Source organism: Fulmarus glacialis, unplaced genomic scaffold (genome assembly GCF_000690835.1).
Source record: "Fulmarus glacialis isolate BGI_N327 unplaced genomic scaffold, ASM69083v1 scaffold15155, whole genome shotgun sequence".
Lineage (NCBI taxonomy): Eukaryota > Metazoa > Chordata > Aves > Procellariiformes > Procellariidae > Fulmarus > Fulmarus glacialis.
In genome coordinates this window covers 20,716-37,902 of record NW_009215033.1, presented here as the reverse complement: position 1 = coordinate 37,902, position 17,187 = coordinate 20,716, and the positions used below count along the sequence as shown (strand labels likewise).

At 43.5% G+C, this 17,187-nt stretch overlaps 1 protein-coding gene across 1 annotated transcript; it reads left to right on the top strand.

Moving 5' to 3' along the window:
- Positions 1-546: 546 nt before the first annotated feature.
- On the top strand, positions 547-16,254 carry INCENP (inner centromere protein antigens 135/155kDa; the record flags this gene model as incomplete). Its single annotated transcript, XM_009578812.1, has 15 exons — positions 547-1,319; positions 3,277-3,328; positions 3,501-3,534; positions 5,807-5,876; positions 6,431-6,482; positions 6,806-6,923; positions 7,011-7,145; positions 9,340-9,449; positions 9,837-9,957; positions 10,701-10,823; positions 11,383-11,555; positions 11,852-11,942; positions 13,488-13,601; positions 14,814-14,973; positions 15,715-16,254. Coding segments are annotated over 15 exons (2,341 nt in total), but the record flags the coding sequence as incomplete, so codon positions are not given.
- Positions 16,255-17,187: the final 933 nt, after the last annotated feature.

Here is a 17,187-nt window from a genome sequence, read left to right as displayed (position 1 = left end):
GCCGGGGCCCTCCCGTGAGGAGGGGCTGGAGGCCGGGGGAGCTGGAAGCCGGGAAGTGCCGCCTGGGAGGGGACCGGTAGGCTGAAGGTGAGGTAGGCTTCCCTTGGAGCCTGGGGAGGGCAAGGAGCTCGTGGGAAGCCGAAGAAATGCACTGCAAAGGGTCGCACGAAGGTCATCTCCTCCCTACAGCGAGTCCCGCGGTGTTCCCTCCTTCATCCTCACGTTAAAGGGCCGGTTAGGCGCCATGCTCCGGAGCTGTCTCAGCCTAGTGGCCTAAAAACGTTATGACACCGCGGATCTCATGAAAAGCACTGCTTTTTGTCACTCGGTTCCATCTTGTATCTCCGCGTTTCTTTCTGTCGTTCTTTCTTCCACTCTAAAGCGGTTACGTACGTCAGTTACTTTCTGCGTTAGCCCCCTCGTTTTTAGAGGGGCTCGTCCCAGACGTTTTAGCTTTGTTTCTCTGCGTGTTCTCGTTTATGCATAGGAGGGCTTCAGTCTATTGCTGAATCCAGTTCCAGCCTAACGCACCGTTTCTATTGTCAGATTATCTAGAAGGAGGAATAGCAGCCTCAAACTGGTACCCTCCACGCGATATTCTCAACGACTCCGAAATAAAGAAAACCTGGAACTAATCAGGGCTGAGGCCAAAGAAGTCTCTCCACCTCAACATGTGACAAGATCCCAGGCTGCAACATCTGCTAAAAGCTCAGAGGTCCTTCCTGAGACCCCTCCTGTCCAGCAAGTAGAAGGGAAGGTTCCCTTAGTAGAAGCTGATGTCATTAGCACTGAGAAACACCTCCAGAAGAGTGCATCTAAACCAGCAGAGAAGCTCTCCACGACCATCCTCCTGAGCTCAGGTGATGGTTCTCCTGAGGAAAGCAGGGCTGCCAAATTGCCGCCTGTGCCTGCAGCCTCTGAGCTGATGGTTCCTCATACCCACGAGGCAAACGATGCAGGAGAAAGCGAGGCTGCATCTAAGCTGGAGACAGCACAGGCAGCTAATATTACAGTCATTTTAAGTGAAGAGCCTAGGCTGGAGGAGGTAGATGACTCTGCTCAGGTACAAGAGGGGTCTGATAAGGAGCCTTCCCAGTGCGTAAGGGATAGCCCAGGGACTCCGACAGGCTCTAGGCTCAGTCGTCGCTCGGTGCGCAGAAGTCTGATGGGTAAAACTTCCATGACTCGCAGAACCTCCTTGGCAGAGAAATACTCACTAGCCAGCAAAAGGCAAAGTATGATCCGAAAATCTATCACCAGGACAATGGTCAAGAGGAAGGCAGCTCGAAAGTCATCTGTGTCCTCCAGTTGCATGGATGGTAAGTTTGAATGTCACGATTTCTGCTCTTGTTATTGATCTACTGCTTTTCGCTGCTGAAGGAAAACAGTGTTATGGGGCTAGTTCTTCAGTTTGGGTGCAGCAGCTGATCCTCCTAGGCTAGAGAAGCTGCAATTTAGCATGGATGTTCTAACTGGCTTTCTAGAGACCTGTGTGAATAGAGAAACCCAGGTAACTGTGCTAGTTCGTGGCCTATGAATTCAGCCTTATGAATCAACTGGGAGAACAGCCTTAATGTCTTCTGAGTTTCTGTGGTGGCAGCTTGCAAAGTTGGAGGGAGCTGGCAAACGGACTTTGCTGCTGCTGGTGGCTGCTGAAGAAGGTTATGGACTCTCACAAAGGCTTGCCTGTTTTCTGGGAAATGAGGTAGCTACCACAAATTCACCGCTCTTTAAACAGAATCTGGCTGCTAGTTCTAGAGCTTCTTTTTTGAGAAGGGGATTTTGAGGCTGAACTTTGTAAATTTATTAAAAGTCTTCCAGACTTTTACAGTTTGCAACAGAGGCAGGTCTCAGTGAAAGACAAACTGATTTAAATGTTCTTCCGAGCTATTGGAACGCAAGCATTTGATTTAGTGCAGGAGAACAAAGTGATGGATATAACCTCTTTTTTCAAGCTGAGGGAAAGAAGTGGCTAATAAGTTGTGGACTAGTAAATGGCTCCTGAAATGCAGGTGATGCAAGAGAACCTCTTCCACGCAATTTGATGTTGAGGAGAGATTGGCTCTTTCGCATGGCATGTTTCTTTTTTTGGAGGGAGAACTAATAATACAGCTGAAATAACGTTACTGTAATGTGTTCATCTGCAGTGTTCTAGCTACGTGGGATTTGTGCTGTATAAAATTGACTTTTCTTGAAGAGTTACCCCGTTTTTGCTGTAGAAGGATATATCTGGATAAGCACTGTAGTGGTTTTTTTCCATACCAATTTAACTGTTCTGATTGAATGTTCTTGCAGAACCAGAGCATTGCAGTCCCCAGTACAGGGTAGTGTGGAGTTCTTCTAAGCACAGTGTTGAGGGCTCCCTCGGTAAAAAATGAAACTGCAGGGGAGTCTTCTCGTCTGTAATTTTGAAGAGGCACTGAAGTAGCTTTATTTACCCAGTTTAAATGATCAGTCTGTATTGTCCAGATCTGGATTACCTGGGAGGTTTAAGGGAGGCTTTATTTCTTCCCTCTGCACTACTTGACATGATTGTTCTTCTGCCTTGTCAATATTTCCGGGTGTAAGGAGAGGAACTGAGATGTTTCGGGCAGATCCAGGTGAGCTTGTTAATGCTTGAAAGCCCAAAGCACCTTAATCGACTGCAGAGTGTGTCTGCTGTGTCTCTGATGCATCAGATCTTGCGCTGAATATGTGTACAGCACATGTGTTTGTGCTTCCTTTGATAACATCTGCAGTGGAAGTATGGGAGCAGACTGCATGCTCACACACCCTGACTATGCGAAGTCTGCCCTTGTGTACTCCACTCAGGCTGAAGCTGCATCACCTTCTTAATTATTAACAGCAGTTTCCGGCTGCGCTGGTACTTAAAAGCGAGCTACCGTTGAGCCAGCTGGAATGCTTAGCAGGAAGCAGCACTCTGACTGTAAATAATGCTGGTTTTAACCACTGCTAATATCTGGACATGGCCCTGCAATATGAGTCTAGCCCAAACCTAGTCACTCTTAATGTAAGTTCATTGAATATCACTTTGAACTCATCTATAATTGAAAACATCTGTTTTCTTATATTAAAATTGCAGGCAGCATTTTCTCTAGTGCTACTTAGGTATATTCAGCTGCCCTTACTTGTAGCAGCATGCGTTTGAATCGTAGGCAGTAACCCAGGAGGCAGAGCAAATGCCTCTACAGCAGTCTTGAGTGAACTTCACTCCTACAAAGAGTCTTGGCCTGCACCTGTATGTTACAGCTCTCGCATTTTTTTCTTTTCCTGCAGTCTCCAGCTCTGGAGAGGTGCCAGAGGATGAAGAAACAGTTCTCAAAACTGGGTGAGACTACTTTAAGATATTTCTTTATCCTTAATATCCTGCTTAGAGGATTTTTTTATGGTGACATTCTAAGTATAAAATGCACAGCTTGCAGATAGCAAGTGGCTTCCCAGTTTCCTTGATGTTATTAAACATGGCTGCCTTTTTTCTTTTTTGTTTTTATTTCCTCTAGGCCTCCTCCTGGACCTTGTACCCCCTCCAAGTTGGTAAGATTTGAACAGAGATTAAAAGCATTTCTGTTCGTATGGCCTTGTGAGCACCATGTGTTGAATACACCTCTCATTTGTTATTGGGGAATGAGGGAGCTCTGGCCACAGATTGTCAGACTCAATCAACCTGCTGCATAGTGCTTGAATAAAGAAGGCGTAGAGCACTCAGCTTGCGTACGTTCATGAGCCTGTCCATACCCTCCCTGGTTCCAATACACAGACTAGAGAAAGTCTGAGTTCGCCAAGTCTGTTTTAAGCACAATATTCCAAAATCGGCAAAACAAAACCCAGTGCATTTTATTTGGGAAATGAGCGCATGTGATCCAAGGCTTATTTTGGATGCAAGCAGAGGTATTCTGTCAGTATGGTGTTACAATCTCAGATGCATTCAAAGCCAAGGCTAGCTTTGACTAGAAAATAGCATTCTCTCTGTCATTTTGCATAAATATATTTAAATGTAGATGATGGGTTGATGCACACCAGTGCTGAATACCGACCTTGGTATCGCTGGCATTCAGAGTCGATTCCTGCTTTCTGGCTTTTGTTTCTTAGCCTCTTGCTAGAGATCAGTTGTATGAAAATTCAGTCCTGAATCTATAGAGGTAAATAACATTCTTATAATTCAGGGAAGTTTTTTTCAGTTGGACAGAGTTTGTATGCTATTACTATTTCTGTATTTTTAAAGCTTCTTTTGACCTTTTTGTTAGTCCTGCAGATTATTCAAAGCTTGTCAGTTTGTCTTAAGACAACCACAGAAATTTGTAAATATCATTCAGGTCAAAACATATCCCTCCACAATTCTCGCTGCCCTCCTGAGGAAGAAATCCCAGGATTATGTCAGTGTTTTGGCCAGAATAATTTTCATTAAGCAAAGACTGAATTAATGGAGTTGGAGCTGTGTGGCCTTAAGCGCTTCTGTAAGCAAGGACAGGCTTATACATGCTTTTATGGCTGTGCTTGTCAGTAGATCTGCAGAAGTTCAAATAAACTCAGTTTTTCTAGTGCCTCTGGATTTTTAGCTTGCCTGAATTGCAATTGAAGAAAAGCTTAAAGGGAAAATGGGGAGAAGAGAAAAATGAACAGAATGCTTTGCAGATCTGTGAATAGAGGACTCGTATCTTTTGTTTCTGTACCCTGATGAATTTATAAATACAGTCTAGTCCATGTAGTGTATTTGATCTATTCTTGACCCTCATCTTTTATTTCTATACCACTGCTGTTGGCAGTGGGACCTTGTAGCCTGTCCCATTTTTAGCCTATGTTACCTTACCCTATCTATCTATCAGCAGTTTTTTCGGCAAACGAAACGTGGTTTGGTTTCTGCCAGAGACTTCCTCTGGGAGCTGTGAGCAGCGTGAAAATGGGGTGAAAATGCCTTCTCAAACCAGAAAATGTATTTGTCTATAGGAACATATAAAGACAGTACCTGTATGCATGCTGTTACTTAAAGGTCAGATTCTTTTCAGGCCTGATCTCGAATTAGTTAGATCTAAGTCCTTCTGTTGTGCTACAAGATGCTTCCTATACCTAGCCTTATGATAAGACTCTACAGAAGCATTTGAGGCAGATAAAGTTTCCATACTTCTTTTTTCCTCCCTTCCCAACTCCTTTGTGTCTGCCAGCCTACATGCTGGCCAACGCGGGTTTGGGGAATGGAGTTAATGCTTGTATTGCTAGCAGAGTGCAGATTTCAAAAGCCATTGCCTGCTCTCTCACAGGCATATAAAAGCATTATCACAACAGAATTTTGTATCAGTGTAAGTGCAAAGGCGGCAAATAGCATTGCATATCACATTGATAATAGAAACAGATAAATCAAGGAAATGAGCTCTTAGTCTTTGCTGTCTCCCTGTTTGTCCATTCATCACTGCTAAGTAACATGAGCGCTGCCTGACTCTTTGCCAGTCCAGCAAGCATAAACAGATTTCCAACTTGAAATGCTTGTCCTTAATAGTTTATGTGTTTGTTCAGTTTAAGCAGTCAATCCCTCATTGCAGATACTTGTGTTCTGTTAATGTCTGTGCTTCTAGTGATGACATGACATCAAGGAATTTACCAAGATGGTATCCCGAGGTATTTTTCACAACTAGAGGTTAGGACTTCACTCTGGATACTGACACCAATACTTTATAATAGTACAGTAGTGCGGTTTTGCATTCTCTGGTAATACTGCAGACAGTGTCCGTGTCAGAACGACATCATGATTTGAAACAGTAATTGGCTGTTTCTGTGTGAGAATTGTGCTGAAACCCATTTGCTTTTCCTACAGAATCCGCAAATGTCACTTCGCTCTCGAACTGTCAGCAGAAACAAACAGCCGCAGGAGACGAGCAACAACGGTAGCTTCCAGAGGATTTGTGGCAGAATTTTTAAAAAGTCGTCACTTTGTTGGGAGGCTGACTGGGAAGTTTGAAAGATTGGCTCGTTGATTTGAGAGCCCAGTTTGAAAGACTAATCTAATCTTTGACAAGCGAGGATTTGTTTCAAGAGATTAGCAGTTAGGAAATTCTGTGCTGGAGTTATTTTCCATCCTGGGAAGCGCATGGAAATGAAGATGGAGGGATGCATGTTCTCCAGGTTACGGCAGGCCTAGTTGAACCCCATTTCTGAAGCGAGCAGTTGCTCTGTATCTGTGCACAACACAATAGCATTGCATTAGTGCAAACTGCATACCACAGATTACTTTAGACAGTGATGCCTTATTTTGTATTTCTAGGTTTGAATGGTGCTGTGTGATTGCTTGCTGAAAGCAAGAAAGGTCCTGCTGTGCATAATTCATGGCAGCTTTTTTTACTATTTAGTAAGCTGCTAAATCTGTTGTCTGCTTTCAAAGCTGTGTTGGAAGGGATTTTTCTTCTGCTAGAACTAATTGTGTAACTATGTTTTCTTTCAGAAAACAACTTAAATAAGAACGGGGAGACCCAGGAACCACCCCAGAGTGCCAGGTATGTTTGTAGAATCATTCCCGTTGGAAGATGCCTCTGGAGATCTGCAGTCCGGTTCAAAGCAGGTTCCACACTGAAACATTGTTAAATGGCTTCAGTGCTTTGTGACTATGAAACTTTTGCAGTAAGTTTTCTCTGCCTCTACGAAAAGAGGATTTAATTTGTATCTTCTATCACATTAGAAATTTTTTATTGGATATCTACTTGTGTATACACGATGAAATATCTTTTAAGCTAGGATATTTTTATGACCTTTTCTAAACCTGACTTTGAGACAATCAGGAGGATTTGCCATGTATGATGGAACTACATTTTTCTCACAGGAGAAAGCCAAGTTACAAAAGAGCTGTGGATGAACGCTATGACAATCAGCAAGCAGAAGATGGAGGGCTTTCTCCTCCAAGAAGAAAGACCCCATCCCCTACCTTTCCAGCCAGCAAAGTAAGATCCTTGTAACGCTGATGTACTTCACCAAGACTTGTTTCTTATTCACACTCCTGAGGATTGTTTTTGGCATTCCTCTCACAGGTTGTACGTCCTTTCAAAACATTTTTGCACACTGTGCAGAAGAACCAGCTCCTCATGACGCCAAGCTCTGTGGGGAGAAACGGAGTAATAAAATCTTTTATCAGGTACAACACTCCTCTCCAATCTGATCCCAAGGTAAGACGAGGCTGTTGTAAGCTCGTACATGATGGTCTGATGAGTGTCTAAGTTAAAGCACAGATGCGAAAGAAACTTTTCAACCCATATTAGACTAAGAAGTAACTTTAAGCTGTCTGTTTATATTTACATAAACTAAATAAAATTGTGATTAGTCAGCTTCCTAAAGAGCTCTAGTTTGGAGTCTAAGCTTTATTACTGTAGCATTGCCCTGTGGTATTAGCAAGTAACAGTTGGGAAGGAAAACTGGGAAACGAAAATCAAGGGGATTTTGAATACTGCAGTTGAGGTATAAATATAACTGAAGTCTGCACATCCAAAGTCTCCTTTCTAGGACTTTTGTAGTGAGTGAGATCTGAGCAAATGCCTCTTAAATCCAACCATGCCAGTGTCCAAATCTAACAGGCATCAATATCAATGTAGTGTAATTGTTGCAACCAGCAAAGACAAACAACACACTGCTGTTTGCAGGCAGATGCCTCTACCTATGCAATGCCACAGTGAAGTTTACAGCATCACAGGGAAAGCTCCTGTACCCCAAAGAGAGTAGTTGTTTGGGTGGACGGGATTGAGAAGATCTGGTTCTAGATTTCCAAAGGGAGTTGGTTTTCCCTGTGTTCTGCTTACACAGGAGAGTTTGGTCATAAATCATGATCATTTACTTACATGGGCTGGACTTGCAGTAGGAATACTACCTGCATCACTGATGAGCAGCCCTCACTCTCACCTGATCTGCATTTAGATTTGGTATTTAACTGAGAAGAGAAGTCAGTGTTCAAGGAAAAGCAGGTTTCAATCAGTGTGCTGTAGTTCCTATTCCAGAATAGTGCTCTGACAGCATCAGGCAAGTACAAGGGTGTAGCTTCATGGATGCACCTAGGGACATGCTAGAAGCTGGCAGGCCGAGCATAGATTGCTCATACTTCTAATACCCAACAACTTGCCTGCAAAATAAGGTGATTTTACGGCTTGTTTTCACTTGCAGGAGAGTGGGGAGGGAGAGGAGGGTATACTGCAGAAACTGGTTTCCGTGCATCTAGCTTATATCTGGCAACATAACATCAGAACTTCTTTGTATTGCTTAAAGCTGTCACGGTTGTACTGCTTAGACAGTCTTACTGTACTCCAGCAGATAGGAGAAGCCTATCATTAGGAAATAGCGAAGGATTCAAGCTTCATGCTGATGTTGGTGTCTGTATTGGCAAAGGAGCTAATATGATGAGAAAAGAGTTGTCTTAGTACATGCTTTGTTGCTGTCAGTTCATTGAATGTTGTATTTTAGGTTTCATTCCAGTGCGGGCAACTTCCCCTCAGGACTTTTTCCAGGTCGGGAATAAACATAACTAAATAGCACCAGAGCAATAAGATATCATTGTTAGTTTTAAATTAGCCAGTTTGGATACTAATAACACCAATCATTTACAACATGGAGCCCAGCATAAGGTAATCACTTGAATATTTCACTGTGCTTATCGATGGGTTTGTACTAAGACCAGGCCTGTCATAATTAGGCATCTGCAGTATCAAATCTGGCATTAAATTAGTTTATCTTAATCTGTTTGCTGTGACTGTAGTGATGGCTGGACCTTGTTCTTCTAATTGACAGTATACTTAGGCTGAGTTAGCTGGACTGTTTAGAAAAATGAGAAAAATGCCCTGCATTTCTGTCTAGATCACATATGGGGCTGACTGTGTGCTTGAAACAAGCTGTAAGCACTCTTGTCTAAATGGTGGTGGTTTACCATGAGATAAAGCTTTGTGGGAAGCAAAGCTGCCAGTGGGAGCTCTGAGTTGAAGCAAGCAAGGTGTTTCCTAGAGCACCATCTGTCCCCTGTGCTCGCAGCAGGAAGTTAGTATCATTGCCAAGCATTAGCACTGCTATTTTTCGTTCTTTTTACCAACAAAAATCACAGTGTCTGTCTGCAGTCTCTGTGGAAGCTGCCTGGACTTCAAGAGCTGATGCTTCTGTTTCAACTTCCCAGCTTCTTCTCTTGCACTCTAAGATTAACACCACTGCCTTTTTTTCCATCGCATCTGTTCCCAGACATCCATGACCACATCACAGGCTACCTGAGCTCTGTTCCAGGGTCGTTACCATTCCTGGGTGTTATCTCTGGGCCCTTACTTACCCTGAGCAAGTTGAGGTAGAAAGAAGCCCTGGCAGGTGGTATAATCACATTTCAATCCACCTCAGGAAAAGGAGAGACAGAAGCTAGAGACTCTGAGGAAAAAGCAAGAAGCTGAGCAGCTGAGAAAACAAAAACTGGAGGAAGAAAAGAAACGGCGACTAGAAGAGGCAAAGCTGTGAGTATATGCTTTCTGCCTTGTCTGGACTGCTCTCTCTGCACCTGTAGGTCCCTATATCTAGGCTTTTTATCTTGCAGAGTCCATACATGCAGCAAAAGTTCTTGTCGGCTTGCTCTCACACCTCAAAGACAGTATTTGTTCTCAGAGTATCTACCTAGAATGCTAATAAATAGTTAACTATCCTAGCTGACTGCTTCTTCAGCTTTTCATCTTAAGCCCTCTGTCTCAAATGGAGCTTAAAATATTGCTAATGTTTGAATGAACGGTGTATTTGGTTCACTGAATTTCATGCTGCCCCAGAGCTGTGTCTCTTGGCCTTGTATTTGAGTTGTAAGGAACTCATCTAGCTGGACTACAATGATTAAGTTGCCCTGTGTCCTATAGGAAGCGTGAGGAGCGCCTGCGCAAAGTGCTGCAAGCTCGGGAACGGGCAGAGCAAATAGAGGAAGAGAGGAAAAGGCGCATTGAGCAGAAGATAGCTCTGTTTGATGAGAAGACTGAGAAGGTAAGGCCCAATATACCTCTAGGGAGAATAAATAATCTGCTGAGGTGGATGATGCCACGCAAGTGTGCCTTCCAGAAAGAGAGGAACTGAGGCTGCTTGAAATCTAGAGAAAATGGAGTGCAGTTGCATAAAGAACTTTCCAGAAGCTTGGTGATTCTGAGTGACTGCCTTTCTCTTGGTTACAGCAAATGGCAGATGAAAACCCTTATTTTCCAGAATTACGGATCTAAATGGGCTTTATTAAGGCTCTGTTAGTCAGATGGGAGAAGAACTTCAAGTAGATAAAGCCAGCCTAATGGCCCTGAGACCCCTCCCATCTGACTAATAGATGACGAGGTGAAAATAAACATACTTCCTCCAGACCCTTTCTTGTATCTGAGACTTTCAGACAATTTGCACGTGACCATAGCAGTCATTTGTCTGCTTTAATTATCTCCATCTGCTTTTCTTATTTCATGCTTCTGAGAATATATTCTGATGGCTTTTGTGGTATTAGATGTATAAATACCAGAATAGGATCAGCTCTTCCCGTGGAGATGTAAAAGAAAGTAATTTCCCTAAATATTACCTTTTTAAAATAAAGCACAGGTCCCATTGGCTCCTGGTGGCAAAAAAGGAAGCTTTTGCCCCATGAGAGGGTGGGAGCTCTGCGTCTTTGAGACTTACTGCTATGATATTTCACATGCACAGAGAACTGTCCCATCTGAGTCTTAAGTATTCAGCTAGCTCTGTGTGTGTCTTAGGTGCGGGAAGAAAGGTTGGCAGAAGAGAAGATCAAAAAGAAAGCAGCTGCCAAGAAAATGGAAGAAGCAGAGGCCCGGCGCAGGCATGATGAAGAGGCCAGAAAACAAAAAGCACTACAGCAGGTCTGTGCTGGAGCCCATCCTATCATCCTGCATGCAATTAGGATGGCCGCAGTCTGCCACAGTCTTTGTAACCAAGGAATCCAGCGGGAGTACTAACACGAACCAACTGAGTGAAAATTAGTGTAGCAGAGAGGCTTTGTCCTTAAAGCTCTCTGCAACGTTGTGCTTCCTGCTTCCTCTTGCGATATGCTGTAAGCTGTTAGTGATGGTTGTGACCCACATTTCTTCTGCAGTTCTGGACAGATTCTTACTGAAGACCTTAATTTGTGGATCGGCAAATATTAAAATCTCTCAGTTAAACCTGTCTCTCAGAGATCCAGAGCATGGTGGCCATTAGGTGCTTTGGGGTGTATTGTGGGCAGGGAAAGGCCAGCATTGAAACAGCTAGAGAGATGATGCACCTACCTTGAAAACACTGGGACTTTAGCCCTGAGTTGTTTCCCTGCTGTGTAGTGATAGGTGCTAGAGACTTGGGTCAAGTAACGTGTTCCTGCTTCGTTATTCTGGAGCCTGTTCCTGCACAATGTAAGGTGAGTAATTGCCTTGTTGGGCTTAGCAGGAGGAGGAGGAACGTCGGCACAAAGAGCTAATGCAGAAGAGGAAGGAAGAGGAGCAGGAACGTGCCAGGAAGGTTGCTGAGCAGAGACAGGCAGAACAGGAGAGAGAGAAACAGCTGGCTGCAGAGAGAGAGCTGGAGAGGAAGAAGGAACAGGAGAGGATGCAGGCAGAAAAGTAAGACAATATCCATTTATGTACTAAGTTCTGTGCTGGGACTTGGAAAAGAAGCAGGAACAGAGGGCACTAGTGAAAGGCCCAAGCAGTGAAGAGCTACTTTGTGCTGTCAGCGTAACTCTGGGCCATCATGGGTACTGAGCAGCCAAGAAGAAATTCTGGGCTCAGTAATGTAGGAAGTATGGCGGGGAGTGCCTTGAAAAGCTGTGAGAAAAAGAGGGGTTTGCAGCAGGCACTCGATGGGAGGGTACCCCTGTGTAGTTTTGAGAGTAATGGTCTGTTGCTTTGGTTCTCAGGCTACGTGAACAGCAGGAGAAGGCTGCTCGCCTGCAGAAGGAAGTGTTGGCTGCTAAAGAACAGCTCCACAAGGAAAGGGAGAAGAAAGAAGTACGTACTCTCTTTTTGTAGATGGGTAGAGCCACATGGATCTGACTTCAGTAGCTGCTACTGTTAGGAGCAGCTGAGCTGTGAAACTCTTAAGAACCCTGATGAGTGAGTTGCTGTACTTCTGAACTTGAGCCAACCAAAGGTGCTGTTCTCTGTCCGTTTCAGAAGGTATGCTTGCTCTTTTTAGATGGCAGCAGTGCAAGAAGAAAGGACAGAAAATGCACACGTTGAATTGAAGTGAGGTTTTCAGCTTTTCCCCCTTTCTGTGCCCAGGTGTATCTGTACCTCTCTTGATATCAAACAGTAATTAATCCCAGACTTTTCAGAAGCAACATCTCAATTTTACATTTGTGCCACCTTCAGCAGAACCACGAGTACAGACTGTAGACTTTACCAGGTTATTTTCTGCAACGGTCATGCCAGCATAGCTTAACTAAGCAGGCGTTTTTGCTTGTGGTGTTGCAGAGGGAACTTTTGATGCCTTGGCAGTCCATGCTATTTGAATAAAGCAACTGCAGCTGGATAGGCTCAGGTTTTTGCTTAACACGCAGCATGCAGCATGCATTTTCACCAGAGCAGAGATAAAGCCCACAGGTGTTGTTCAGGTAGCTTTTGGAATGTCTCTTCTGAAGGATTTTCACACAGTAATTGTTGGGAATTGGTAGCAAATCCTTTGCTATTTGGACTGTTGCTTTTTGGTTTATATAAAATCTGGGACGACTTGCACTTTCAAGATGATTTGTGAGAAAGAACAGAAGGTTGGAATAGTTAGTTGGAAATTGTCCAATGTTTGCCTGAAATCATTGTCACTCCACTTAGCAGAGCTGTGGTATTAGCAGGCTGACAGCAGTTGTTCAGCTACCTTCAGGGAGCTCAATTCCTTGGTGGGGATCCCTGCATGCCCACCAAGCTCCTCACCCTGTCAGTTAGCTTCGTGAAGTTGACAGGCAGCTGGTGGTAGACCTCTGTACAACTTCTCCTGCTGTGAGGACTGGGTGGGCTTTATTTAACTTGATTTTAGATGTCTACTGTTTGAGTTAGCAGCCTCTTGGTTTCCTTTAGATCCAGTAGGAAAAACTAAGCATTCACAGGGTGAGATTCTTTTGACCTGTTTGGGATGGTTACTGTACCATGGGATGACTTGGCCTCTAAAAAGACTGTTTATTAGTCTAAAGAGAGGCTAAGGTCAGTAGCACAGACTTTTCCATCTGCAGATGGTCAGCTGGTTTCTGATGTTTATATCCTAAAGATAAAGTCAGCAGCAAGTTTTTCAAAGCATGAGGTTATTGCATTATCAGAGGAAGGCAACTAATGCTCTTAAATGGGAAGGTCAATTTGTTTGTGCCACTTTGTGAGGAAAGCTCGAACTGTTGCATTGCATTTGTTCACTGTCTGCACTGTGTTCAAAGTGCTCCTTAGCATCACGGGTAACAAAGACTTGCAGTTAGATGCTTAGATATCTTTTTTTATCAAAAAAATGGATCCCTGGATTAGCAGTGTAGCTTAGTTCATAAGATTAATTCATTTGTGATGTTGGCTTGCCAGCAGGAGGAGCAGAGGCTAGCAGAGATGAAGAGGCAGGAGCAAGAACAGAAGAAACTGCCAGAGGAACAAAGGGCTAAAGATAGAGCCCAAACACAGCACCTAGAAAACAAAGAGGTAATTCTGCTCTCTCTGGTGAAATTTCTTTAAGGGATGACATCAGAGAACTTTGATTCCAGCACTGACATGCTGTTACAATGGGCAGTTTTACCCTCTGCTTTTTTTATTCCTTTTCAATAATGAAGGGATTCTGTAAACATTTTTCCTGGTTACCTGAGGTTGACTCCTGGTGGCCTTGAGTATTTAATTGACTTTTGCGGAGTGAAAAGGAGGGAAGGGAAGTGGCAAGTATTTGTCAGCGTTTTCTAGTTGTCAGGATAAGGCAGTGGCTGTTAAAGTTGCCTTGCCTTTCTAAGCTCTTTAAATACTGGATGAACCACACAGGCAGCAGTGACCCTGAAAGTGTTATTTAAGTTCAAAGTTGGAAACGGCCACAGGATGGCAGCAGAGTCTGTGGAATAGTGTTGCATTTGGGCCTCACTACCGATGGAACTTGAGAAGATCCTGGAGGTGAGGTACATGTCTTGAACGTTGAAGACAAATATATGGATCTTTATCTCCTTCCAGAGCTATGTATTTTAATCTTTGAGTGCAAAACCAGTGAAATATGAGTTAATGTTAATGGACACAAAGCCATGAAGGCAGCCTCCTACGGGGAAGAAAAACTGTTTCCAGCTCTCTAGGGATACTTGTCCCTCTAGTTAAGGACTGACTTATGTTTCATGGCTGGTGAAATTTGGATTTTTAAGTTTTTCTTCATTACTTGCATTTCCCTCAGTCATGCTGTTCCCATCAAAATTACAGTACAGTTTGTCCTGAGCTGATATGTGCATGTTCTCTACAAGGTAATATTCAGTTTAATATTATTAAACAAGCCTAGAAGTTTGGTTGCAGAGTATTTAAAACACATTACTTGTCTCCAGCTTTGAGGATGTAACAACTCCATTTGAACCTTGCTTGAATTGAACGGAACTGCTGTATCTATATTAGATGCATGTATTGCTGGCTTGTTCATGCCCTACATAGCCAATTAAGCAGCCTAATTAAACAGGAGAAGGCAATGCAAAGTTGTAATTGGGTCAAAACTTTAGAACTTGGGTCAAGTTCTTGGGTCAAAACTTTAGAACTGCCAAACTTCAGGTTTTGCAATTATGCAGTAAAGCAAGAGATGGAATATTGAGGTATTCTGGTCTACAAGCGTCTTGCTGCAACTCGGAAGCGTAGCAGTGCTATTGCATCTAATGTCTGTGGAATATATTCGTCTTCTAGAATTCACCTGCTTGCAATTCATACCAGATGACTCCACAGGCCCAGAAAGAGCCAAAGGCCCCCACGATAAATCCAAACAACTATGGACTGGATCTGAACAGTGATGACTCTACTGATGACGAAAGCCAGCCTCGCAAGCCCGTCCCTGCCTGGGCCACTGGTATGTGTTTGCAGGTTGCAATCTGTCCTGAGAGCCCCCAGAAAACTCCACTGCAGCTTTGCTCCAACAGATAATAAGACCTGGTGCAAGATTTTGCCTAGTTCCTCCTACTTGCACACTGCAGTTAAAAGTACTAACCTCTAGCAGTGTGGCTGGAGTGCTGAGTCAAGGGCTTCTCTCTCACTTGGGGAGCTTCAGGGGACAATATTGGGGAACAATACTCTTTTAAACTGCCTTAACAGAGCTGCTATTGTCATTTTGCCAGTGTGAATGGAGTAATTATGAACTAGTGCTCTGGCCTTGAGCCTGCCTGACATTGATTTATCTTTGAAAAGCAAAGTAATGCCAGATGTCATGGGGTAGGCTCAGACTGGCAGCTGTTCTGGTTCTGAAATAATCAGTTCTATAATTTCATATTCAGTCTACCCCAGCGGAGCTAAGAAGTTGCAGGGAAGCTAATAGTATCTGCAGGAACAAAAGCTGAGAAACCTTGCCTCTTGCAAACTTATTCTAGTTCCTGGACAGAATGCAGCACACGCAATATTCACCCTCCAAGTGATCTATGCTGAAGCTTTAGGCTTAAACAGGGTGCTTTAAAACATCAAATACTGCAGGATTTCTCCTATTTGAGATCTCGGTGTGATTAGAGATGAGGAGAGCAGGGACACATTGCATACAAACAGCCTACACAGCAATTTCGATTAAAAAAATTAATGAAAATTTAACCTTTTGTTTCTCCAGGGAATCAGCTTAGCCAAGCTGTAATCCGCCAGTACTACAACCCTCCCAATATTGACGCAGTCTTTGGGGTGATCGCAAGCCCCAAGCTGGAGGACATCTTTTACAAAAGCAAACCGCGCTACTTCAAGCGCACAAGCTCTGCTGTGTGGAGTTCCCCGCCATTTCCAGGTGCCAAATCGGTTCTAGGTCTGCCATACAGCCTGAAAAAGTACTGAAGTGGGCAGGGGCTGTTTCTTGTGGAGCAGTGGGTATGCATTTCTGTCTCTCTAGGTGAGAAAAGGGTTACTGTTCAGTATCTGTAAATCTTTAGCTATTAGCATTGAATAAATGTCAGCTCTTACTGAGCCTCTTGCATTTTCTGTTTTCAGGGCTTATTTTCTCGCTGTTAGGCAAAACAGCAAGCTTTTGGGAGATATTGCCTTGGAAAGGTGCCTCTCCTTTTACCCTTAGCTTTAAGCTGGCAAAGATTTAGACCTTTAGGTCATGAGAGTGCATCATCTAAAGCTATACGATCCTTCCCTCTTCAGCCAAGCAGGCCTGATAGTTGCTGCCAGCAGTAGATGAAAGTCGTATGTCTGTACTATCGCTGCCCACCTCGTGGCTGAAGCCAGAGTACTTGTACAGCTAAGGACCACTGCGCATGTCTTGGGTAAAATCCAGATATGCACTACTGATGTTCTCCAGAAGGTGTGGTCTTCATCATCTCCTGCAAATTGCAAAATGATTTCATTGTTTCATTTTTTTCAGTAATACACTTAATGCCAATACCAAGTGCGATTATGTGCATAAGCTAGATCGATACTGGTGTTACTGCAGCTCGGGCTGAAACACCCTGAGGATTTTATTGACCTTTCTTCTTGTTGGAGAGAGATGTGACTCTGTGTAATCGTGTCTCCAGGAATCCCGAGAGTAGCCTAAGCAGGCTTTGTTCTTCTAGGGTTCGTTAAGAGAAATTGTACAAAGGTTCTGATAGAGTTTTGTTTCTCTCTAATTTAAATACTATGTCTGTGGCATAGATTGGATTGAAAGAATGAGTTTAACCTTAATCCCTATCTTTCTTTTTTCTCCCCTTGGCTGTTTCATTTGTTCAGCATCAAAGCTGGTTTTATTTCTAGGCCTGCTTTGCACTTCATGTTCAATAAGGCAGTGTCAAATGGACTGTTATCAAAACAATTTCCTCTTAACAGCAAAATATCAGCTCACAATTTCAGTTCCAAGAGCACTTGGTGTTTTAGTCATTCTTTCTGCACCTAACTTATACAGACACTTGTGTTTTCTCTGTAACAAGCTCATGTATAGAGAGAGTAGAGGTCTCAGTAGAACAGTACTTACTGGAAGATTTTAAGGGAAACGGTGACATTGGTTGTTGTGGAAGGCTGCCTTCTGCAAATTAGGCAACCTATATGGTTCTTACCTCAGATTCATCTTTTTCTTGTGGCTTGATTTGTTTTAAAGATGGGTGAGTGTTCATGG